Source organism: Octodon degus, unplaced genomic scaffold, assembly GCF_000260255.1.
Source record: "Octodon degus isolate 3935 unplaced genomic scaffold, OctDeg1.0 scaffold00282, whole genome shotgun sequence".
NCBI classification, from domain to species: Eukaryota; Metazoa; Chordata; class Mammalia; order Rodentia; family Octodontidae; genus Octodon; species Octodon degus.
Window position 1 is genome coordinate 1,235,587 of NW_004524858.1, and position 24,534 is coordinate 1,260,120.

The 24,534-nt window shown below is 57.4% G+C and overlaps 2 protein-coding genes and 1 long non-coding RNA gene across 6 annotated transcripts; 2 read left to right on the top strand and 1 right to left on the bottom strand.

Moving 5' to 3' along the window:
• Positions 1–817: 817 nt before the first annotated feature.
• LOC111814247 lies at positions 818–11,930 on the bottom strand. The gene is made up of 3 exons (XR_002819283.1): positions 11,917–11,930; positions 8,712–8,716; positions 818–918 (listed from the first exon to the last, which is right to left on the bottom strand). It is a non-coding gene; the product is annotated as an uncharacterized LOC111814247 (long non-coding RNA).
• On the top strand, positions 5,834–22,080 carry Jak3 (Janus kinase 3). 4 transcript variants are annotated; one of them, XR_002819282.1, is made up of 25 exons: positions 6,362–6,661; positions 8,799–8,991; positions 9,196–9,319; positions 9,509–9,620; positions 9,701–9,846; positions 10,050–10,344; positions 11,000–11,122; positions 11,193–11,350; positions 11,551–11,662; positions 11,830–12,016; positions 12,320–12,459; positions 12,567–12,698; positions 13,011–13,095; positions 13,762–13,889; positions 14,537–14,669; positions 14,779–14,930; positions 15,031–15,181; positions 15,527–15,666; positions 15,760–15,949; positions 16,321–16,445; positions 16,528–16,700; positions 17,369–17,486; positions 17,582–17,692; positions 18,405–18,720; positions 22,068–22,080. XR_002819282.1 is itself a non-coding variant. In XM_004646866.2 (24 exons), exons 2-24 carry the CDS (start codon positions 8,808–8,810, stop codon positions 18,510–18,512), a joined length of 3,327 nt encoding a protein of 1,108 aa, XP_004646923.1. In that variant the 5' UTR covers positions 5,834–5,858; positions 8,799–8,807; the 3' UTR covers positions 18,513–18,888. The 4 variants fall into 4 exon arrangements, 3 of the variants coding, with proteins under 3 accessions (XP_004646923.1, XP_023562982.1, XP_023562981.1); XM_004646866.2 differs by lacking the exons at positions 6,362–6,661; positions 22,068–22,080 and adding an exon at positions 5,834–5,858 and having other exon boundaries at positions 18,405–18,888; XM_023707213.1 differs by lacking the exon at positions 22,068–22,080 and having other exon boundaries at positions 18,405–18,888.
• On the top strand, positions 21,117–22,728 carry Insl3 (insulin like 3). Its single transcript, XM_004646897.2, has 2 exons — positions 21,117–21,297; positions 22,458–22,728. Exons 1-2 carry the CDS (start codon positions 21,117–21,119, stop codon positions 22,604–22,606), a joined length of 330 nt encoding a protein of 109 aa, XP_004646954.1. The 3' UTR covers positions 22,607–22,728.
• The last annotated feature ends 1,806 nt before the right edge of the window (positions 22,729–24,534 follow it).

Genomic DNA, 24,534 nt, shown 5'->3' on the forward strand with positions numbered 1-24,534 from the left:
TCTTCTTCTTCTTCTTCTTCTTCTTCTTCTTCTTCTTCTTCTTTCTTCTTTTTTTGGCTTCCTGGTCAACCTTTGGCTAGCATTTGCAACAATGCACCACTTTTCATGCAGATAGGTTTGTTTCCTTATTAAACCAAATATTTATCTTTCTAATACGCTTATCACGAAATACCTTGACAAACGAAAAACGTGATAGGCCCAAGGGGGAAAGGGCCTGGCAGGAAGGCCTCGCTCCTCCGCCCGCAGGGACTCCGAGGTTCCCTTCTCCAGCGCACCAGCACGTGCGTCCCTTCCAGCCCCGGGTGGTGGTGCATGCCTGTAGTCTGAGGCCCTGGGGGCTGAGGCAGGATGATCTCAAGTTTCCCCAAACTTAACACCGTTTAAAAATAAAGCAAAAGGGGCTGGAGAGATGGCTCAGTGGAAGGAGCGCTTCTCGGCAGGCTGGAGGGGCCGCTCAGGGATAAAGTGCTTGCTTAGCATGTGGGAGGCCCTGCGTTCCCAGTCTCAGCAAGGCAAGAAGAACCCTTAAGGAATAAAAAACACCTGCAAAATAAGCAAAAAGGAAGGTGCTGCGTTAATACCAGGACTCGCGTGTTCTTCCTGGCTCGGTTCTTGGGGCAGCAAGACGGAGCCCTCCCTCTTTTCTTTTGTTTTCTTTCTTTCTTTTTTTTTTTTTTCTTCTGGCTGGTGTGGAACACAGAATGCACGCCAGGTGTGTTCTTACTGTGGCTTTGCCTTTTCCTTCGCGTCTGCCCTTGTACTGATTGACCTTTTTCATGGGTTCTGGCCCTAGTACAAACTGCTGAATATTATGGTGGTCATCTAGTATGGCCGAAGCCCTTAAAACAACAGCTTGTCTTCCCATAGACCACCTCCCCGCTTCATCTCCAACCCAGCCAGGGTGCAGTGTCCTCTCAGCTTTTCCCCACACAAGAGACCCCAGGCAGCTCCTCAGGGCGTTCTAACTGTCCCCCTCAGCGCCACCCCTAGAAGTCCGTAAAAGCCCAGTGTTCTTAGTCTTAGGCCGGAGGATCCTTCTGCCCTGTCTGCCCTCCATCCTCTCCTTGTCTTGGGAGTTGAGAAAGGCTGCTTTTATCTTTCCAGTCTCTTTACTGCACCTCTGAAAAACCTGTCACTTTTATAGGCCGCTCTGGTGACACGTGCTCAAATCTTTGGGCTACTTCCCTTTTTCCACTACTGGGAACTTCGCACTAGCTACCTCCAAGCCCTTTGAATTTTTTATTCTTTTTAAAATGTATTTGGTAGAGTCTCATTGTGTATTTTGGACTCGTAGTGATCCTCCTGTCTCAGCCTCCCCTGTGCTGGGATCACAGGTGCGTGTGTGCCACCATACCTGAACTTGGTGGCCCAGTGTGTCTAGGGGTGGCGTGGGCATAGCATGCGGAACCAGGCTTGAACCTGGTCCCTGTGCTTGCCTAAGCAGGCGCTTGGTCTGCTGAGCCACCCTGCCAGGCCCGGATTTTTTATTTTGAAACAGTGTTTCACTAATGATAGTTTTTTTTCTGCATTATAAAATTTTTTTTTAACATTTATTGTGTGTGTGTGTGTGTGTGTGTGTGTGTGGCCAGCTCAGCCCACCAGGGGGCGTGGCTGGCTGGCATGTGGTGCTGGGGGATTGAACCACGGTCCCTGTGCTTTGCCAAGCTTGTTCCAAGTAGGTGCTTTAGACCACTGAGCCATCTCTCCAGCCCTTTTCTGCATTATAGTAAAGAGACTGGAAAGATAAAAGCAGCCTTTTCAACTCCCAAGAAGGGGAGAGGATGGAGGGTAGACGGGGCAGGAGGATCCTCCGGCCTCAGACAAAGAACGCTGGGCTTTTTCGGACTCCTAGGGGTGGGGCCGAGGGGGATGGTTAGAACACCCTGAGGAGCTGCCTGGGGTCTCTCCTGTGTGGGGGAAAGGTGGGAAGATGTGGTATGCAGGACTGGAGCTGGGCAGAAGGAGGATGTAGTCGTTGGGAAGGTGAGCTGCGGCTGTAAGGGCTTTAGCCGTGGCAGGTGACCACCACAATAATTCAGCAGTTTATTCTGGGGCCAGAGCCTATCAGCAAAGTCACTAAGTAGCCCAGGCTGGGCTGGAACTTTCAATCCTCCTGCCTCAGCTTCCCAGAATGCTAGGGTGACAGGTGTGTACCATGGTGCCTAGTTTGGCAATTTTCTTCTTGAGCTGTTTGTCTTTTACTTTCAATCTGGGCAAGTTCTTTGCATACAGTTGTCTCTAGGTATCCATGACGGTGTGCTACCAGGGCGCACAAGTCCCAGGCTGCCTGGGCTCCTGTGAAGTAGTGTGGCATCTGCGTGGATCCACGCGCATCCTCCTGATGAGTTCCGTCATCTCTACGCAGCTCTGACATAAGTGCTAGGCAAACAGTGCCACGGTGGTGTGGCAGAGAGGCAGAAGGGAAAGAAAAGGATGGAGGAGGACTTGCCTGCATTGAGCAGGACACAGAGAGGATCACTGGCGGGCAGGGGGATCCTCTGACCTGCGGCAGGGGCTGAGGCTTCACGGACTTGCTGAGGCTGGGGCTGGAGGGGCAGCTTTAGTGACTCACAGGAGCTGCCTGGGGGCTCCCCTGTGCGCACAGAAAGGGTGTCCAGGACTGGGGTGGGGAAGGAGGAGGAAGTGGTCACTGGGGAGATCAGCTGGTTTTGGGCTTCAGCCACGTTGAATCAGGGCCATGACAATTTAACAGCTTGTATTCGGGCTGGAACCTGTCAAATAGTTGTTACACTTTATTGCTTAGGAAGTAAGCACAGTAAAAATCTCTGTACAAACTCAGTCTGGATTAGTTTTGTTTCTGATTCTTTGCAGGCAGGTGACCTCTGGGCTGCACCTTCTAGGCAAGCGCTCTGCCCCAGATCTGCTCCCTAGGCCTTAACCTAGGAATTCTTGGGTGGCACATACAGACCACAGTGGTATTTTAACTTTTTGATTTCATTACGGCCACAAATGACATTTAGATACATTTTTTTCCCCTTTTCCATTTTTTTCTGCTGGTAAGAATTTAATGTAGCTGGCATGGTGGTATGTTCCTGGATGCCTGCTGTTTGGAAGGTAGAGGCCAGATCTTGAGTTCCAGCCTGGCCCAGGTAACTTAGAGAGAGACCCTGACTCAAAGTAAGTTGGGCTAGGTAGTGTGTGCCGGTCACCCAGCGCTTGGGAGGCTGAGGCAGGAGGATCACTATGAATTCAAGGCCAGCCTGGACTACATAGTGAGGTGCTGCCTCAACCAGTCAACCAACCAACCAACCAACCAACAACCACACACACACACACACACACACACACACACACGCATACAAAACAGTAAAATATATCTGTTAAAAAACAAAAGGACACAAAATAAGCTGTAAACATTGTTTTGTCTTCTCAAGACATAGTAAGCCAGGGCCATTCCTGTTACTTGTAAATGGACCCCAGCCACTTTCTTCACTTAGAAAATGGATTTTTCCTGTCAGCTGCAACGACTGTCGCCTGTGCATGGACCATGTCCCCTTCTTCCACAGCAGACACTGCATTTTCATCTCCTGTTTCCAGAGATATACAAGTTCTGCGAGTCCCAGAGTTCCTACAACACGCTCAGCCCCAGCCACAATGCCACTTGTCTGTTATTTTTTTGAGACAAGATCTTGGTATGTAGCCCAGGCTGGTCTCGAATTTACAGTGCTCCTCCTGGCTCAGTCTCCCGAGGACTGGGATTACAGGTGTCCCCTCGATGCCTGGCTTCTCCTTTTCAGTCCTGTTTTTGGAGTCCCAATATCATTATGTAGCCCAGGCTGACCCTGAAGAATTGTGGGCAACCCTTGAGCCTCAGTTTGGGAGGGGCGTGCGCCCCCATGCCTGGACTGGCTGGCTGCTTTTTAAAAAAAGTTTTGTTCAGTTTTATTTTGCTGGGTGTTCCTCACTCTCCCCAAGGTGACACATCTGAATGAGCAGTCATACGAGTCACATCGGCTTCCAAAGCACTGGGGATCAGTCTCTCTGCATTGCCACATGCCCTCACAGTTGGATAGGCATGTTGGCCCAACTGCACCAAGCGTCCCTTCTGTCCTTGCTGTGAGAGGCTGTCAGCACTGTCCTGGCACAGCAGAGCAAGGTCTTGCTCCCTAATAGATTTTTTTTTCTTTTTTTCGGAACTGGGGATTGAACTCAGGCTCTTGTGCTTGCCAGGCAAGTGCTTATTCTACTGAGCTATCTTCCCAGCCCCCTGGATTTTCTTTTTTTAATGTATTTGGTACAGGGTCTCACTACATAGCTTGGACTCATAGTGATCCTCCTGTTTCAGCCTCCCCAGTGCTGGGATTACAGATGTGTGCCACCACATCCAGTCTTGGTGGCCAGGTCAGCACGCCCTGGGGTATAGCTTGCATGTCATGTGGTGCCAGGGATCAGACTCCGGTCCCTGAGCTTGCCTAAGCAGATGCTTAGTCTGCTGAGCTATCTTGCTGGCCCTCCCTAGTGGATCTGTAGTGGCACTACCATGATGTGTCCCGTGTCTCTGACCCTTGGGGTCATTCTTCTGTCAGGCTCCCATGGCCTCCTGTCAGTCTCTTCCCCTGTTGCTGAGTTTCAAGGCCTGACACATGGAACTAGAAGGAGGCGATATTGTCTAGCATGGTAGGCAACACGGTGGCAAGGCCTGGAAAGAGGAGTGCTGCTCAGGGCTCAGAGCCCAGGGATCAGGAAGGAGGCCAAAGGGAGGAAGGGAGCGGAAACCCTTCCAGGCCAAGCCTTCAGACCACGCCTAGGACCTCCTGGGGCCAGACCTGCCGTCTTACTCAGGCCACGCCCACCTTGACCTGGCCCCTATGGCTGGCCACATCTGCCCACCAGACCCGCCTCCTCCAGCCCCAGGCCACGCCCCCAGGGACCTCGTCCTCTGTCCAGGCCCACCCCCTCCAGCTAGGCCATGCCCCCCAGGGATCACGTCTTTCCTCCGAAAGTCAGCTGGGGACCTGGGGATCCTGTCACCTTCCAAAAGTCCTGCACATGAGAATGTGAGCCCTTTGGGGGGGACTCCATGCACCCGGCCTGGATGCAAGCGACTTCGCTCTGGTCTGGAAATGGGCTTTGTGCACACAGTGAAAAAGAGCACAGAGACTGCTGGCAGCAAAGGACACAACACAGACTGTCACACCTGGGGTGGTGGTGCACACCTGTGAGGCCAGCGTTGGGAGGCTGAGACAGGAGGATCATGGAGAGTTCGAGGCCGGCCTGAACTACATCGGGAGACCCTGTTTGAAACACAAAAACATAAACAAAAATGACAGCAGAAAAGCAAAAAACAAAAATAGCCAGGTGCAGCAGGGCACCTATCACCCTAGCACTGTGGAAGGCTGAGGCAGGAGGGTCACAAGCCCAGCTGGGGCAACTTAGCTGTTTAGCAGGAGCCTGTCTTGAAATGCAAGACAAAAAGGACACCTATCTGGATGTGACAGCCCTGGCTTCAGTCTCCATCACCACCCAAATGCACCTGATAGTTGAGCCACTGAGGTTGCTTTCGTTGGACCGGTTCTCGGTCTTGTCCTGGAAATTCCTGCTGGGGCTGGCTCATGTCCCCTGCTCTGCGGCTAAAGGTGCCACCTCTGTCTCAGCCCTACTTCCTTGTGGCTCATGCTTGAAGCATCCCAGAGATTTACACTCAGGAGTCCTTCGCGCCCCACAAACTCGCTGACCTTCTAGGAGGAGCCGAAGTGTCTGGGGCAGGGTGGGGGCACCACCAGAAGTGAAGGCTTCCGGCCACTGCAGCTCTGCAGCCTTGTCCCGAGCCACGATGTCTGCCCTGTCCCACCCCTAGGGGGTGCTGTGTACCCGTTCTGGGCTTCAGGGGCCCGGAAGTAAGTACTGGGTGACACCTTGGTTCATCACCTTCTTATGTAAGACTTTCAGCTGCCCTGGGCAGGGGCCAAGTCTCTGAGTTTTTCTTGAGGAATTCTTTCTTTCTTTCTTTCTTTCTTTCTTTCTTTCTTTCTTTCTTTCTTTCTTTCTTTCTTTCTTCTTTCTTTTTTGTCTTTTTGAGACAGGGTCTTGCTATGCAGCTCAGGTTGGCCTTGAGCTCACTTTGTAGTGCAGGCTGGTCTCGAACTCACAACCGTCCTCCCACCTCAGCCTTCCCATGCTGGAATGACAGGTGTGTGCCACCGCTCCTGGCTGTTTGGTTTTTGAGGCCCTGGCCCAGAGTCTTAGTTCTGCATTCCAAGTCCTCGCAGAAGGCTCTCAAAGCAGGATGAAAACTTTGCCCGGGTGGTTGCTAGGCCTCCTTTCTTAGCAAGGACAGCTGGTTCCATCCCCTGTGTGCCAAAGGAGTTTCACAGTGGACGCAGCACACACATACACAGCGGGGTAAACTGAGGCACCAGGCCAGTTTACCACCAGACCACAAGCCAACCTACAGCCTGCTGAGAGTCTGATGGGGCCGGCCCTATCACCGTTGTCATTCCTTGCCAAGCCTGCCCCTCCCCGGCTGGGCCCTGTCGCCTTCCGCCCCCACGGGGGGCCTTACTTTCGGTAAATGACAGCACTCAGGAAGCAGAGGAGCCCGCACAGGAAGGCGGCAGTGGGACTTTCCTGTCTCTGCCTCCGGGCCTGCCTTCCTGTCCCCCTGCCTTCCTGTCATCGGTCCACGGTCCCCACAGGCCAGGTAAGAGCGGGTGCGCACTGGGGGGTGGCAGGGCTGTGGGAGGGTTCTGGGGACCCTCGGCCCTTCTCTGGGTCTCCTGCAGAGCAGGTTCACAGGAGCCCTGGACCCCCACGCGCGGCCGGCCGCACGCATGCGTCATGGGGCTGCTGTCTCTGGGAACTGCGGTCGGGTCTTCGACCCGAGCAAGGGCGGAGGGCCAGGGACTTTCCCTTTTGCACTTGCCACTCTCAACAGAAATAATGATCATTTTTTTTTTTTTTTTTCTGGGCATGGTGATGCAGGCCTGTAATGCCAGGAAGCAAAATACAAGTCCACCCTGGGCAGTTTACCGAGATCCACACTCAAAACTAAAGCGCGCTGGGGGCGTGGCTCAGTGGCGGCGCCCTGGGTTCCCAGAGGGCCCTTCCCCCACTGTCCTTCCGGTGTGGTTTAACAGGCATGTACTGAACCCTGGCGGCGGGTTCCATGGAGTCATGCAGATTCACCTAGAGCCTGGGCTGGCCACCACCTTCGCCCGAGGGAGGGGAGTCCGCTCCCAGCACGACTGCAGAAGGGGGTCCTTGGGATCCCTTGCTCTGCAGTGGCTGCCCCACTGCAATTTGGAGGGGCCGGGATTTGAACCCAGAGCCTGAGGTTTCCACCCACCCCCAGCAGGGGTAGCCCCATCAGAGCCTCTCAGCAGGCTCTAGGTTGGCTTGTGGCCCGGCAGACCTGGTGCCTCAGTTTACCCCGCTGTGCATGTGTGTGTTGTGTCCACTGTGAAACTCTGACACACGGGATGGAACCAGCTGCCCTCGCTAGGAAAGGAGGCCTAGCAGCCACCTGGGCAAAGTTTTCATCCTCCTTTGAGAAGGATTTTTTTTTTTTTTTTTCTGGCTCTGGCTGCCTTAAGGGTGGGTCCGGTAAGGCATGGGGAGCTGGGGCTTGAACTGCAGTTCCCTGCGCCTTGCTGGGTTTGCCCCAGCAGGTGCTTAAACAACTGAGCTAACCTGCAAGCCCCCTTCATCCTCCTTTGAGAGCCTTCTCCGAGGGCTTGGGGTACAGAACTAAGACTCTGGGCCAGGTCCTCAAAAACCAAACAGCAAGGAGCGGTGGCACACACCTGTCATTCCAGCACTGGGGAGGCTGACGCAGGAGCGTTGCGAGTTCAAGACCAGCTTGCACTACAAAGTGAGCTCAAGGCCAGCCTGCATAGCAATTATTTCCAATTTCCTAAGGCATTAATCCTGTGTCCTAGATTGAGGGTGGTGGCACACGCCTGTCATCCCAACACTGGGAGGCTGAAGCAGGAGGATCACTGTGAGTTTGAGCTAGCCTGGGCTACATAGTGAGTTCAGGCCAGCCTAGACTAAATAGCAAGACTCAATCCCCAAAACTAAAAAAGCCAAAACAGCAAAACAAGACAAACAAATAAAAACCTGTGTCCCATGCCAAGCCAGTGAGTGTGTGGCATTTGTAATTGATTTTTTTGTCATTTTGAGACAGGGTCTCACTATGCAGCTCAGGCTGGCCTTGAGCTCACTTCGTAGCTCAGGCTGGTCTTGAACTCCTGGTGATCTTCCTGCCTCAGACTCCTGAGTGCTGGGATTACAGGCATGCACCACCACACCCCAGCAATGTGTGGGGAAATTTGGAAGATAGTTTTTAAAAATTTTGTTTTGTTTTGTCATACAGGGAATTGAACTCACAACCTAAAATGAACCATGCCCTAGCCTAATATATTTTAAGACAGAGTCTCCCTAAGTTGCCCAGGTCGAGCTATCAAATCAGACCCTTTCCTAACCACACAATGCACAGCCACAGCCTCCGATGGGCCAGAGGACATGACACCCACCCCAGGCCCTGTCCCTCTCAACTGCCATAGGCATAAGCCAGAGCCCATCCTTTTAGTTCCTGGTCAGACAAATTGTGCATCTGGGATCAACTGCTTATACCTGTCCTGGGTAGGATAGGCTGGTTGCCAGGGAGACAAGGAGGGTCAGGTAGACTGGAACTGTGGTCAGCTGATGATGTCTGTCCTGGCGCCCTCAAGCACTGGGGACCAGGGCACCTTCCCTGCCCTGCACTGTTAGTCCTCCTGCCTGTCTCTATACTTGTCACCATCTCTGTGGTCTCTGTGCTCTCTGGGTCCCAGCAGGTTGTACTCATGGCACCCCCTAGTGAGGAGACACCCCTGATTTCTCAGCGTTCCTGCAGCCTCTCATCCTCAGAGGCTGGGGCTCTGCATGTGCTGTTGCCTCCTCGGGGCCCTGGCCCCCCCCAGTGCCTGTCTTTCTCCTTTGGGGATTACTTAGCTGAGGAGCTGTGCGTGCATGCTGCCAAGGCCAGTGGTAAGTGGATCCCAAAGGGCTGGGCCAGAGGGAAAGACAGGACCTTAGGTGACCTGGACTGGGAATGGGACTAGTTGTCCATAGGAGAAAACATTGCAGTTGGGGTTTGAAGGATGTGTGGGTGTTTGTTCAGGAGGAGTGGGAAGTCGAGGCCTGGGAGTGCATACCATGGCCCAGGAGAGAGCTGACACCTGGTCTTGGTAGGCATCTTGCCCGTGTACCACTCTCTCTTCGCATTGGCCACGGAGGACTTGTCGTGCTGGTTCCCCCCAAACCACATCTTCTCTGTGGAGGATTTGGGCACTCAGATCTTGGTCTACAGGCTGCGGTAGGAAGCACGTCCTCCCCGGGATCTCCTCCTATTGTCACCCCCTGCACCTTGACAGCAGGCTCAGTACCCATTACAAAGATGGGCAGATTGAGCCCAGACAGGGTGGGTCACCCAGCAAACTGTAGCAGCACCTGCCAACTCCCCCTCATTCTCACCCAAGGACCCCCCCTCCCTTCCCTGCCCCAGCTTTTATTTCCCCAGCTGGTTCGGGCTGGAGAAATGCCATCGTTTTGGGCTCCGAAAGGACCTGGCCAGTGCCATCCTAGACCTGCCTGTCCTGGAACACCTCTTTGCCCAGGTTGGGATCCCCAGGGTAACATCCCTATGGCTCACAGCCGAGTGGGGCTCTGGGTGAAGCTCACTATGGCCTGTCCCCAGCACCGCAGTGACCTGGTGAGTGGGTGCCTTGCCGTGGGGCTCAGCCTCAAGGAACAGGGCGAGTGTCTCAGCCTGGCTGTACTGGACCTGGCCCGGATGGCCTGTGAACAGGGCCGGCGGCCGCAGGAGATGCTGCGCACTGTCAGGTGGGACACGCGGTGTGGACTTCCCCGGGGTACCTTGCGCGACACCACCTGGGTGCTGTGCAGGTGCAGCCAGGCCTCCTGCAGCATAAGGGCTGCGCCGGGGCGTGCACCATCCCGTCCCTTCTGCGCTCTGCCCCGGCTCCAGCTGTGTCCCGCGTATCTCTGGGCCTCATGTCCACACCCTGAGGTTGGTTCCTCTGCAGCTACAAGTCCTGCCTGCCCCGCGGCCTGCGAGACCTCATCCAGGGCTTGAGTTTCGTGACTCGCAAGCGGATCCGCAAGACTGTGCGCCGCGCTCTGCACCGCGTGGCCACGTGCCATGCGGACCGGCACTCGCTCATGGCCAAGTATGTCATGGACCTGGAGCGGCTGGACCCAACCCGGGCCACGGAGACCTTCTGCGTAGGGCTCCCGCGGGCCGCGGGTGGCCAGGACGCACAAGGGCTGCTGCGTGTGGCTGGGGGCAGCGGCCTCTCCTGGACCTCTGGAGAGCAAGAGGTGCTCTGGGATGGGGCGGGGCACTGAAGGGCGTGGCCAAAACATGGGCGTGGTCACACGGAGGCGTGGCTGAATGGGGAAAGCCAAAGTGGGTGGTGCTGAAGACAAAGTTGGTGAGGGGAGAAGAGACAGAGACTAGGGTGGGTGGGGCTCAGAAGGAGGCAGGAGCTGAAATAGGAAGGGCTGGAAGGGCTGGTGATGGGCGTGGTATATGGGGGCGTGGTCTAGTGGACAGGGCGGAGCAAATTAGGCTGGACCGATGAAGAGGGTGGGCGGGGCTCAGGGAAGGGCCAAGAGGCAGGGACAGAAATGGGAGGGCACTAGGTAGTAGGCGAGGCTAAGAGGAGTGACAGATCCGAAGGGCTGGGGACAATCATGGGGGAGGCAGAATTTGGCAGGGGAGGCAGGAGGAATGGGCTTATTACTAGGTGTGGGAGGGTTCTGGCATAGGTGGAGAGTGGGCGGGTGTGGGTGTGCCCAGGGACAGTGGGTGTGTCCAAGAAAGTGGGCGTGTCGGGGAGACGAGGAAGCGTGGGTGTATGGGTCAAGTCCTGTCATAGGTGAAGTTGTGGACATGCCCCGAGCGTGGCCTGTGAAGGTGGGGTGTGACCTGGGGGCGTGGCCAGGGCGAGCACCACCCCTTGCCCCCCTGCAGCCCTTCCAGCAGTTCTGCGATTTCCCAGAGATCGTGGATGTCAGCATCAAGCAGGCCCCACACGTGGGCCCCGCTGGGGAGCACCGCCTGGTCACTATCACGCGTGCCGACAACCAGATCCTGGTGGGTGTGCAACCCCTACCCGGGCTGGCCAGGTGTGTGGGCCAGGCGTGCACTGACCTTGTCCCCGCAGGAGGCTGAGTTCCCGACTCTGCTAGCTGCACTGTCCTTCGTGGCACTTGTGGACGGCTACTTCCGACTGACATGCGATGCGCGACACTTCTTCTGCAAGGAGGTGGCGCCGCCGCGGCTGCTAGAGGAGGTGGCCGAGCGCTGTCATGGCCCCATCACGTAAGGACTGGAACCTGGGCCAGGGGTCACAGGGGTCAGGTGCTCAGATGGCAGCTGGACCTGGGGGGCGGAGAGGAGAGGGGGCAATGTTATTGGGTCAGGTTGCAGGTTGCAGAGGGACCAGAATTCAGACCCAGACCCTGATCTGCCTCCATCTCCCTCTCCTTCTCCTCCTCCCTCGCATCCTGCCTCCCCCACAGCCAGGACTTCGCCATTCACAAGTTGAAGGTGGCGGGCTCAGTCCCGGGCTCATATGTGCTCCGTCGCAGCCCACAGGACTTTGACAGCTTTCTGCTCACGGCCTGTGTCCAAGTTTGTTCTCCTCTGGGGTGGTGGTGGTGGGGGGAGTTGGCGCCGGTGTGGGTGCTGCCCTAGTCCAGGATGGTGTTCTATGCCTGGACTCATAGCTATTCAGGAGGCTGGGCTGGAGGACCTCAAATTCAAGCCTAACATGTCACTTTGGGGGCCCTCCCTCGCAGACGCCCCTGGGTCCTGACTACAAGGGCTGTCTCATCCGTCGCGACGCCACTGGGAGCTTCTTCCTGGTTGGCCTCAGCCGGGCACACGGCAGCCTCAGGGAGCTCCTGGATGCCTGCTGCGGGGGCACGCTGTGTGTGGATGGCGTGAGCCTGAGCCTCACCACGTGCTGCACCCCCACCCCCAGAGGTGTGGCCCTGCCTGACTTCCCTCGTGGGTGATGGCTCCTGGGCGGTGGTGCGGAGCACGCACTGCAGGTCATGGTGGTGTAGGCGAGACAATATGAAAATCTATGGGCTCAAAGGTGGGCGGCACTTTCAGGCGCAGCCTGGTCTAGGCACAGTGGAGTGGATGTCACTGTCCAAAGGGACAACTCCTTGGAGCCTACAGTTCAGGTCACCTTCCGGGGTCTGGAAACCAAGTCAGGGAGCACCAGGACTCTGGGAGGCCCTTGTCTCTGACTTCTGCTTCCCCTTCCACTCTGTCCCCCAGAGAAGTCCAACTTGATTGTGGTGCGGACGGGCTGTGGCCCGGCCACCACGGCTTCCGCACAGCCCCCAGTGCAGCTCCCGGTGCAGCCCACACTGAGCCAGCTGACCTTCCACAAGATCCCACCCTACAGCCTGCAGCGGGTATGGCTGGGACTTGCGCCTGCTCTGTAGCCCTCAAGTCCTCTGTTTCCCCATCTGTCAAATGGGGCCCCTCACTGGTTGTTCCTGCTGTCCCTGCTCCCTGCCAGCATGAGAACCTGGGTCATGGCTCCTTCACTAAGATTTACTGTGGCTCTCGCCATGAGAACGTGGATGGCGAAGCCCGGGAGACGAAGGTGCTGCTGAAGGTGCTGGATGCGGAGCACAGAAACTTCGTGGAGGTGAGGTTGGATGAGGCAGAGAGGTTAGGGACATGTGAGAAACACAGAGCCTGGTGTGGTGGCATCCACCTGTGATTCCAGCTACCTGCAAGGCTGAGGCAGGAGGGTCTCAAGTTAGAGCTCAGCCTTAGTGATTTAGACTTTATCTTAAAATAAAAGAAATATGAAGGGTACAGTGGATGTAGCTCAGTGCAAAAGCTGTGGGTTTAACCCCCAGGACCTAAAACAGAAAAAATCATCCATGCATGGGGGGGGACATGGAGTCAGAGTTGCAGGCCTCTTGGGGTGCATACATCTTCCTCGCCCCCCCAGTCCTTCCTGGAAGCAGCCAGTTTGATGAGCCAAGTGTCCTACCCGCATCTGGTGTTGCTGCATGGCGTGTGCATGGCTGGAGACAGTGAGTCCCCTGCGCCTGACCCTGCTGCCCCTTCCTTCCCCGGTCTGTGTCCATTCCCGGGTGGCTCCCTCTGTGGCAGGGAGAGGGAAGGGTGCGTTCTGTAGTGTGTATGGGAGTTTGGGAAGGGTGAGGGGAGGTCATTTGGGGGTGAAAAAGCAGCATGTGAGCCGGCTCTGAGGTGTGAGGGGGCTGGAAGAAGAGAACTGGTTATCCATGGATGCTGGGTGAGGAGGGAGGGCTGAGTGGGGGGAAAGGTGTCCCCAAAAGAGGGCAGGTTGGAGCTGGGGCTTTGATGTTTGAGCAGGAATTCATCAAGATGAGAAACTCCCTCAGCAAAGGCTGGTAGGTTAGAACGTGCGTTGCACACCTGGGGCCTCACCAGGCCGTTCTAAAGGTTTCCCCAGAGGGCAGACACGGGCTAGGAGCTTGGAAGGTGGGCAGTGCCAGCCGCACCCCACGCCCACCTGCGTGAGTTCCTGTGCATCTCATCACAGGCAACAGGATCTCTCAGCGCCTCGGAGGTTTACCATGAGTCTGTGCTGTGCTGGCAGGAGGGAGCACAGGGCCCTGCATGGGGACAGAGCAGGACGGGGTGGGCACCGAGAAGTGTGTGGGGAAGCCGGCTGCGCACAGCGCCCTCCTCCTCCCACCCCCTCCCCATGCCAGGCACCATGGTGCAGGAATTTGTGCCCTTGGGTGCCATTGATACCTATCTGTGCAAGCGTGGCCATCTGGTGCCCGCCAGCTGGAGGCTGCAGGTGACCAAGCAGCTGGCCTACGCTCTCAACTATTTGGTGAGTGCCATTCTGCCTCCTTCACCCAGGGTGTAGCTTTCTCTGGATGGAGGGAATGGAGTGTGGGCTCTACAGCACAAATACGAGTTTGGTATAGAGGAAGGGGAAGGAATTTGAGAATGAAGGAGATGCATATGTGCCAGCACTGGAAGGGGCCAACTGGTCAGCTCTGGATGTCAGGGGTAGGCATGAGTGAGGCCTGCGCGAGAGGGAAAGGCTTCCCCAAAGAGGACATGCTGGAGGTGGGGCTTTGATGTTTGAGTAGGAGTTCATCAAGAGGAGAAAGGAAGGATGACCTGGCAGCTTAAAGCAGTGGATGTAGGCTGAAAGTGTGTTGCACATCCTGAACCACAGCAGGCAGCTCAGTTGGCAGGAGCCAGGGTGGTGATGTAGAATAGCAGTTCAAGGGAAGAGAGCAGGGGCCTTGAGCCTGAGGCTCAGGAGCTTTGATTTATCTCAGAGCCAGTGGGGAGCCTTGAGTGTGGGGGAAGGCTGCCTTTAAGAAGGGAAATGACAGCCCAGGTGAGCCAGGACTCCAGGGAAGGGCTGGAGCACTTCTGGGCAGTACCAGGTGGGCTCTGAGGGGTGTATAGGAGCTGGCCAGACATCAGCTCTAACAACAAATCCTTCTTGGTACTTCTCTGTAGGAGGATAAAGGCCTCCCTCATGGCAACGTCTCAGCCCGGAAGGTGCTGCTGGCGAGGGAGGGGACTGATGGGAACCCACCGTTCATCAAGCTCAGCGACCCAGGCGTCAGCCCCACTGTGCTGAGCCTGGAGAGTGAGTGACTGGGGCTGGCTTTTCATCAAACCCTTGATGTCATTGCCCCACGCTGGGCCACTGGGAGGACAGGCCACTGCTGCCCCCCTGATCCACCCCTGTCCCTCAGTGCTGACTGACAGGATCCCCTGGGTGGCCCCCGAGTGTCTTGATGAGGCCCGGACGCTGGGCCTGGAGGCTGACAAGTGGGGCTTTGGAGCCACAGTCTGGGAGGTCTTCAGCGGTGCCCCGATGCCCACACGCGCGCTGGACCCCGCCAAGGTCAGAGCGGCCCAACGGGGCCTTGAATGCCAAGCACAGCAGGGGCATCGGGTCGGGGTTGGCGGGGTCGGCGGTGACCACGCTCTGCTGTGTGCTGCAGAAGCTCAGGTTCTATGAGGAACAGCGGCAGCTGCCAGCGCCCAGGTGGACCGAACTGGCCACGCTGATCCGCCAGTGCATGGACTACGACCCGCGCCGCAGGCCGAGCTTTCGCGCTGTCATCCGGGACCTGAACAGCCTCAGCACCTCGGGTGTGCGCCTGCGTAACCTCGCGGCCCCTGGGGGGAATGGGAGGGCGTGGGCGCCCCTTGCCAGCTTCTCCTGGGCCACGACAGATAGCAGCCACCTGCCCGTCTCATCCGCAGTCCAGCCCCAGCCACGCTCTCAGTGGTGGTCTCCGTGAGCTCTGCCTGGGCAGCCGTGAGCAGTTACACAGGCGAGCGCCGCTCAAGGGCGCCGCTTTGCCCAGAGGGCACCCCCTGGCTCACGTGGCCTGGCTCACGTGACACGGAGAGCGAAGTGTGACGCTGAGGCCACATGGCAGGTCGGCTCAGGAGCAGGGCCGGGCTAACTGCACTACCTGCCCGTGTCCCCAGATTACGAGCTCCTCTCCGACCCTGCGCCGGGTGCCCTGGGGCCTCGGGATGTGCTGTGGAACACCGCGCAGCTCTATGCCTGCCAGGACCCCACGATCTTTGAGGAGAGGCACCTCAAGTACATCTCGCAGCTAGGCAAGGTGGGGCCGCTGGGTGGGGGGGCTTGGGGTGGGGGTGGCTTGGGATGGGGGCTGGCGGGTATTGGACTCGCTGCGGCCTCCTGTGGTCTCCAGGGCAACTTCGGCAGCGTGGAGCTGTGCCGATACGATCCACTGGGGGATAACACCGGCGCCCTGGTGGCCGTGAAGCAGCTGCAGCACAGCGGGCCGGAGCAGCAGAGGGACTTCCAGCGTGAGGTGCAGATACTGAAGGCACTGCACAGTGACTTTATTGTCAAGTACCGTGGCGTCAGCTATGGCCCTGGTGAGCCTCGATGGCCCTGAGGCCAGGACACCTTTTGGCCATGGGTTCAATCCTGCAACTCTTTTTTTTTTGGTTTTTTTAAGATACAGTCTAGCTATGTGGCCCAGGCTGACCATGAGCTCAAGGAGATCCTCCTGCCTCAGCCTCTTGAGTGCTAGGATGATGGGCTGTTTGGGGGCTGGGAGAGGGATGGTTTTTGGGACAAGTCTTGTCATGTAGCCTAGGGTGTCTTAGGGCTCACTGTGTAGCCCCAGCTGCTGCCTGGCCTGGAACTGGAGGAGATCCGCCTGTCTCAGCCTCCGCAGGCAGGGCCTGGCATGGCTCCAGGAGGGTCCTCGCCCGCTAAATGCCCGCTGTGCTGTGACCTGCAGGCCGGCAGAGCCTGCGTCTGGTGATGGAATACCTGCCCTGCGGTTGCCTGCGCGACTTCTTGCGGCGCCACCGTGCACGCCTGGATGCTGGCCGCCTGCTGCTGTTCGCCACGCAGATCTGCAAGGTGTGGGGGCGGGCAGGTGAGCGGGCGGGTGCCCAAGCCAGGAGGATCCCTCGAGTGCATGTCGCCCGCCCTTGCCCATCAGGGCATGGAGTACCTGGGTGCCTGCCGCTGTGTGCACCGCGACCTGGCCGCAAGAAACATCCTGGTGGAGAGTGAGGCACATGTCAAGATCGCCGACTTCGGGCTTGCCAAACTGCTGCCGCTGGACAAGGACTACTACGTGGTGCGCGAGCCGGGCCAGAGCCCCATCTTCTGGTGCGTGAGCCTCTCCCAGTCCACAGCGTGCTGACCACGCCCCACCACCTTGGCTCCGCCTCTGGTTGGCTCTGGCTCCGCCTCCATCCGTCTTCTACCCTACTGCCCCGCCCCGCCCCCGCCGAGACCACGCCTCTCCCGCTGCCCGGCCCCATCTCCTGTTTTGGTCTTGCCTCTCCTCTCTCCTGGCCTAACCCCACCTCCCTATGGTCCAAGCCTCGCCCCTACTCAAAGTACTGCCCACCGCCTAGCACTCACCTCACCCCTCCACCGCTCATCTCCCCACAACATCTCCTGCCCCACTTTGCACACCCCACCATGTGCCCATCCAATGCTCTCCACTGGCCCCACCTCCTCTGGCTTCTTGGCCCCTCCTTCAGCTTTAGCTCCGCCCTTCCATTATCTCGGCTGATCCTCCCTTTTGCCCCTGCCAGCCCCTACCCCCTCTAATCAAGTGCTGCCCATCATGCTCGCCCTGCTCCCTGCATTGTTCTGCTCCCATCTGGCTCTCCCCACCTCTGGCCCCAAGTATCTCACCCACGGGTCCCCCCCCCTCAGTCCTACCCACTTCCTGCTCCTCAGGGCTGGCCCCGCCTCCCACAGCTGGGGCTGTGGCTTGCAGGGGACACTGAGGCCACGTTGGTGACCTCCTCCACGCATGACCGCAGGTTTGCGCCGGAGTCCCTGGCGGACAGCGTCTTCTCGCGCCAGTCGGATGTGTGGAGCTTTGGCGTGGTGCTGTATGAGCTGTTCACCTTCGGGGACCCGAGCTGCAGCCCCTCGGCCGTGAGTGCCTGGTAATCCCATGGCTTGGCCCACAGCTGGCCACTGTCTCCATGTTGTCCCAAAGTCCTGACACTGCCTCCTCCCCAACCCCGCAGGAGTTCATGCGCTTGATGGGCTGTGAGGGCGACGCCCCCGCTCTGTGCCGCCTGCTGGAGCTGCTCACTGAAGGCTGCAGGCTGCCTGCACCTGCTGCCTGCCCCGTGGAGGTGAGCGTGCCTGCCTCAGTTTCCCCGTCTGCAGTGCTTGGGGTCTAGGCCCCTGGGCGGCTCTTGCCTTTGACTGACAGCTGAGCAGGAACACGTGAAGAGGGGGGCCCTGGCCCTTGGCCCTGTGTGTGCCGACTTGTTTTCCTGAATGGGTTATTAGGACTTTCCGGGGGTGGGGGGACTCAGACTCGTCAGGGCCACTGGGGCCTCCATAAGTAGGGGCAGTTTTAGGTGTCACACTTGTAACTCTGGGGTCCGTGTCTGGCAGACATTGGTCATTCATAAGTTTATGCACTCAGGGTCGGTGTGGTGGCACACACCTGTCCTCCCATCGATGCGGAAGTGAGAGGATCGCTGTGGTTTGAGGCCAGCCTGGGCTGCATACTGAGACCCTGCATCAAAAAACAAGAAACAAAACCCCCACTAAAAAGAACACCAGAAACAGAGCCCTTCACTATGAGTTCCTGAGTGCCAACTGGGTGCCAGGTCTTACCCTGGGCATGGACACCTCAGGGCTCCATTCTCCCATTGACCAGCAGAAGTTACTAGCACTGAAAATACTTAGGTGCGAGCCCAGGCATGGGCTGGCTGACGTTGGCTACTTGCGAGGCTGAGGCGGGAGGATTGCAAGTTCACACGCTTTGACAGACAGGGTAAGTCAGTGACAGGACTTGGCCTGCTCAGGTCTGACCAGCTGTCTCCCTGCCCCCAGGTCCACAAGCTCATGAGCCACTGCTGGGCACCCAGCCCCCAGGACCGGCCAACTTTCAGCGCCCTGGGCCCCCAGCTGGAGGCACTGTGGAGTGGAAGCCGGGGATAGTGACTGGATGTGTGACCAGGTCTCTGCCAGCCAGTTGGTGGCCGCAAGGGCAGACTCGTGCCCTGTCCTCCTTGCGTCCTCTGGGTGGTCTCTGCATTTTCTCTGGCCCTGGTGCTGTGCCCTTGGGCATCATGAAGACCCCTCATGGTGAAGCGACCTCACCAGAAGCCTGGAAGACTCACTCATTCCTCAAAGCCCCAGCTGTGCTGTACTGACAGTTCTGTGGTGTGCTTGAGAGGCCCTGTTCCTCCTCTAACCCAGACCCCAGGGATCTGTCCCCCTGATGTGAGGGCTCCTTGGGGGCTGGGCTAGGCCTGAGTGTGGGTGGGCACAAAGTGAGTCCAGGGGGTCTTTGTTGAGTGAATAAAGGCGTTTGAGCACAATGTTGCTTTGTGGATGGATGTGGGTTGTGGGCAGGCTGGAAGGATGTGATCAGACTGTGGCAGGGGGAGGGAGGAGGCCAGCTGGGGAGGCCTTGGCTGGACGCTGGAGGCCAGAGCTCCTGTCCTCTGGCCCAGCTGTGGCCTTGGCTGCACCCCAGTTGGCACTGATCCCAGGTCGCAGCTGGCTGCAAGGAACAGGGTGCTCCAGGGGTCACAGGGCAAGGCTGTGGGAGGAAGCTGTGGAGAGGCAGAGGTGACAGAAGCCCCACTCTGGCTCCCTGAGCCCAGGTGTGGTCCCTGCACTTAGCTTCAGTTTCTGTCTTTGGCCAAAAGGTGCCACAAGGCTGGATGTGTGGGGACAAATCCCACCTTAGCCCTGAGCTGCGGACGCTGTCAGCCCCGGTCAGGGGCTCGGAGCCCTTCAGCTCAGCCCAGCCCCTATTATCTTAGGAGTGTCTAGGGTCCTCTCCCCGAGCCCTGGTTTCTTGATTGTACAGTAGCAGGCACAGCATGGTTATGGCCCCACTCACCACAGGGTGTCCCATGCTCGGACCTCGTGTGGGCTGTATGTACGTGCGTGCTTTCCCCCTTTATTTTGAGGCATGTTTTTGCTAGGTTGCTGTGCAAGGGCTCCCACTGGAGCGCCTCCCACCCCAGCCTGTGGAGTAGATGGGGTGCCAGACCTGTGCAACAGCGGCACAGGAGCTGCAAGCGACAGAGGAAGGGGAATGCAGCCCCTAGTCTGCTAGCTATCCAATGAGCCGAGAGCATGTGACCCAAAATCAAAGAATGAATTCTGAGGAAACCAGAGGTTAAGAGTAGGAAAATTTTGGCCAGGGAGCTAGCTCTGTGGTCTAAGCACCTGCCTGGTGAGCACAAGGACCTGATTTTGATCCCCAGTGCTGCAAACTGTGCCGGACCTGGAGCCCTGGGTGTGTCGTGCTGGCCACTGAAACTGGGCATGGTGGCGCATGCCTGTAATTCTGGCACTGGTGGGGCTGAGGCAAGAGGATCACTACAAGTCCAAGCTGCGTAGTGAGACCCCCATACCAAAATAAATAAATGAAGAGTAGGAAATTTTATTGAGACAGTTCCTGTAGGGACATGTTGGTATCTCAGTGTACTCGGGGGGAGAAACGGCAGCAGGGATGAGGAAAAGATAAGAGACAGGAGCTGGTGAGGCAGAGGCCTGTGTGCCTGGCTGGCAAAGGACCTGAGCGACAACAGTCAGGAGGTCTGTACCCTTGTAGAGTCAGCGTCCTGAGACACAAGCTTGCCTAGAATGGCTGAAGCTGTCCAGGCAGGATGCTTTTCTCAGGACTGAGGTAGCTTGCCTGCTGTAGCCACTGTCGTCTCGTCATGCCTCAGGCATACAACCAATTTCCAGTTTCAGCAGCTCCCAACTTGTCTCTCTGCTTGAGAGAGACAGGAGGGGACCCAGAAGGTGGGTTGCCCCCAAGCCCACTCCTCAAAGTAAGCTATCTGGAGCACAATCCTGAGGTGGGTGCCAGGTGGGACGAAATGAATCAACCAATGAGAATACGAGTAGAGCCATGTAGGTGATGCCCATCCAACGGGGAAGCAGGTGACAGAGCAAGTGTGCATGGGGAGGACTCGGATGCTTGGGTCAGCAGGTCCTGGCCGCCCACCCGTGACAAGTGCCTATTTAGCACATTGATCATGCTGTTCAGCCGTTAGGGAGTAGGTAGGGGCCGCCCTTCCACCTTGGTCCTAGGTCCTGGCCATTGAGGAATGAGCCTCCAGCCACGGCTGTGCTGTGGGCTTATCTTCTGCCCTCACTTGGGCCAGGGCCCGGCCTCGCTGACTGCCTAGAATATTCCTGATTGAGCTGTCTATAATAATAGCACCTGGCTGTTAGTAGGTTTTATTTGTCTTTTTGAGACAGGATCTTACCAGGCTGGTCTTGAGCGCACGATGTAGCCCAGGCTGGCCTCCTCGAACTTGCTTAGATTCTCCTGCCTCAGCCTCCTGCGTGGCTGTTTTAATCTCTCTGAAAGGATCCTGGGCAGTAGGGAGTTTGCTCGCACAGGGCCCCGCAGGGGAGGTGCATGTCGAGCCATGGCCCCGGGGGAGAAGCTCCTACCCCCATCCCACCCTTGACCCGGCCCGGCCACCTTGTGGATCGCTGTGTTCCGGGCCAAGGCCCAGCCAGCGCGGGGTATAAAGGGAGCTGGAGTCGGGGCTCGGCGCCACCGCCACCATGGAGCCGCGCGCGCTGCTGCTGCTGCTGCTGCTGCTTCCCGCGCAGGCGCAGGCGCTGGCGCAGGGGTCTCTGCGCGCTGACCGACTTTGCGGCCGCCGCCTCTTGCGCGCGCTGGTGCGCGTGTGCGGGGGCCCGAGATGGTCCCGCGAGGGGGAAGAACCTGAACTCCACAGCGACCGTGAGCGGGGCGGGCCTGCGTGTGCAATCGCCAGGGGCGGAGGGGCGCGGGGCTTCACCTCCAGGCGTTGCACGGAGCGCACCGGGATGCAGGGCGGGCGGGTGCGCGGGCAGAGGGGTGGAGGGGTGGATGGCTGCCTCTCCAGCGCTTGGGGGCTTTTAAAATTTAACACGTTATCATTACTGTTATTTTTCTTTTTGAGACAGGTTCTCACTATGCAGTTCAGGCTGGCCTTGAGCTCATTTTGTAGCCCAAGCTGGTCAGTCTCGAGCTTTGAATGAATGATCTTTGTGTCTCAGCCTCCCGAGTGCTGGGATGACAGGCGTGTGCCACCACGCCCAGCCTAAAACGGCAGCATTTTTTTTTTTTTTTTTTTTTTTTTTTTGCGGTAGCGGGGATTGAATTCAGGACCCTGCGAACACTTTGCAAAATTATTCCCAGCTTAAAGCAATCCATTTAAAAATCAAAAGTAAGTCATGATGGCTTTTAAAAAACAAAATAAAGGTCCGGGGAGATAGCTCAGTAGAATAAGCGCTTGCGCAAGGGTCTGAGTTCAATCCCTGGTTAAAAACAAAACAAAACAAAAACAGGCATGGTGGCATAGACTTGTAATCCCAGCACTTAGGAAGCTTGAGGCAGGTGTCTGACCCCAGCCTGGGCTACAAAGAGAGTTCAGGGGGGCCCTGAACATAGGGAGACCCCCGTCTCAAAGAAGGTCCTGGAAACTAAAAGTCCCTGAGCAGGGACAGTGGCAAGGGAGTGGGGAGCAGGTTTTGGGGTGTGGGGCTGGGTTAGAGAGGACGGGGACCTTGTATAGGGTTGGGGTACTTCATACTGCTTCCTTCCTGCTGCCAAGAGTGGTAGGGCACCCCTGTAATCCCAGCACTCAGGAGGCTGAGGCAGGAGGATGCTTGGGAGTTTGAGGTCAGCCCCCGCTATGAGGCAATTTTAAAAACTACACAGCAAGACACTGTCTCAAAATAGGAAAACCGTAAAAAAAAAAAAAAAAAAAAAAAAAAAAAAAAAGAAGAAGAAAGGTTCTTATTTTCAACTTTCCACGTGATGGGCGTTTAGGCGTGGCTCAGCCGGCTACGCAGAGCACATGAAGTGGCGGAGTTCTCTGGGGTCCCTGTCCCTGCTCAATTCTGCTGTGTCCCCAGGGGAACTTCCGGGACCTCTCCCTGATCTGCAGCCCGTGCCCCAGGCTTTGCGGCGGAATCGGCGTGAGGCGCAGGCCATCAACTCCGCGAAGCGCTGCTGCCTCACCGGCTGCACCCGCCAGGACCTGCTGAACCTCTGTCCACACTGAACCCCTCGGTCCTCAGCCATCCCGCGTCTCACCGCGCGGGCCTGCTCACAGGAGGGGGCGCTATCGGTCTCCCCTAGCCGCGCTCGTGCCCCCTCCAACGCCGCGGTTCTGCAGAGAGGCCCAGAGCCAAGCCTGCTGTGCCCTCCCGCCACTCCCCAGTGGAAAATAAAGATCCTTAAGCAGAGTCTCGTATTTTCTGTAAAGAGGCGAGCAGGGCTGCCCCTGAAAGAGCCGCTGCCTTGCAGAGCAGGGTGGTTGGGCACGGTGGCATGCCTGTCCTTCCAGCACTCGTGATGCTGAGGCAGGGGAAGCGTGGAGAGTTCCTGAGAATAGTGACCCAAGTGTCTGAGTCACAGTCACATTCCTTGACCCAAGCCCAGCCTGGCTCTCCCTGTAGCCTCCCTGTATCCTGGGCTGGGGATTGGATAATGTTTCTGTCTCCTGGGCATTTACCTGTATGACCTCTGTCCCTGGTGACTGTTGTTAACAAATGACCACGAACTGGGTGACTTCCAGTGACAGGGATCGATTCTGTTGTAGTTTTGGGGCACAAAAGCCTGCAGTTGGGCTCCCCTTGGAGGCTGGGAAGGGGGTCTGTCTGTCCCAGCCCCTCTCCTGGCTCCCCAGTTCCTCTCCTGTCCCCGGCCTCTCTCTGTGAGTACCCCAAGGTTCCCCAGCTTGTGGTTGTGTCCCTCCTGTTTCTGCCTCCATGCTCTGGGGCCCCATCCTGTGTAAGGTCAGCAGGTACTGGGTCCAGGACATGCTGTCCCCACCATCCCTGGGGCTCCATCTCTGAGACCCTTGGTCCCCTGAGCCTGGTCTGAGATTCCAGGCAGCCATTCTTGGGGGTTGCTATCCACACCAGCAAAGCAGTAATGGGAGTGGGAGTTCTCGAAGGTGTGTGTGCGTGTGTGTGATGGGGCTCAGCCCTGCTTACCACAGCCCCTGTCCTCCCAACCGGACTCCACAGGCTTCTGAGAGCTTAAAAACCCTGGGGTTTCCTTCTCAAAGATTCCTTTGTCTGGAAAACCAGCACTCTCTCAGCCTGGGCCCATAAGGCCCTGTGATGTTGGCAAGGCCCTGGGCCCCCAGACATCCTGTCCTCTTCATCTTTCTCTTACTGCCTCACCTCTGGCTGCAAGCGCTGCTGCAGGGTCTTTGCGCACGTGGCTTCCTGTGCCTGGATTGTCAACCTGCTGTGCCTGACATCTGCAGCTTTCGCTAGGACACCTGCAGCCCAAGCTCCATGGCCTCCCTGACAGCCGTCCCCACCACCTGGTGTCCCTTTCCCAGGGACTAATGCTACTCAGAGCTCTTACTGAGTGGGCAGCTTCTAACTAAATTCTCATCCTCTCCCCAAACTGAACCAGGGCCTTGGCACCATATGACATCATCACGTCTTTTCATTTAGAGACATGGAATCTCTCTAAACTTCCCAGGCTGGACTTGGATTTACGATCTGCCTGCTTCAGTCTCCCCGAGTGCTGAGAGTGAGCCTGCATACCATGGTGCCTGGCTCCAGGCCCATCTCTTGGCTATAAAAAGATCATTTCCATGGGAGGAAGAAACAAGATAGGGAGGGTGTGCAGCCCAGAGGTGTGCAATTAAAAGCTTAAGGAAGGCTGAGGGAGGGACCCTGGAGTAAGGTCTGAGCAGAAGGAGGTGGCACTGCAGGGCAAGGGAGGCTGGCGGTGGCTGTGTGGTGGCTGCAGGGGTCCCACAGCCCACCCAGCCCAGCATTGCTTCAGCCCTGAGCCTGAAGCAGTGATCGTTTTGGGGGACCAGACTGACCAAGTGGTGGGGGAGGTGGAGAGATGACAACAGGGTTGGGCGACGTCCCCGCTGCCTGCCAGGAGCCTGGGCAAACCCCACCCCATCCACTCTGCCCTCCCAGAAAAGCAACTTGAAGTGGGTGAACAGAGATCAGC

Coding starts and splice junctions, on each gene's coding strand:
- Insl3 (XM_004646897.2), top strand. CDS start 21,117: ATGGAGCCGCGCGCGCTGCTGCTGCTGCTGCTGCTGCTTCCCGCGCAG. Junction 21,298..22,457: donor ACCTGAACTCCACAGCGACC/GTGAGCGGGGCG, acceptor CTGTGTCCCCAG/GGGAACTTCCGGGACCTCTC.
- Jak3 (XM_023707213.1), top strand. CDS start 6,533: ATGACAGCACTCAGGAAGCAGAGGAGCCCGCACAGGAAGGCGGCAGTG. Junction 13,096..13,761: donor CGTGTGCATGGCTGGAGACA/GTGAGTCCCCTG, acceptor TCCCCATGCCAG/GCACCATGGTGCAGGAATTT. Junction 14,670..14,778: donor CACTGTGCTGAGCCTGGAGA/GTGAGTGACTGG, acceptor CCTGTCCCTCAG/TGCTGACTGACAGGATCCCC.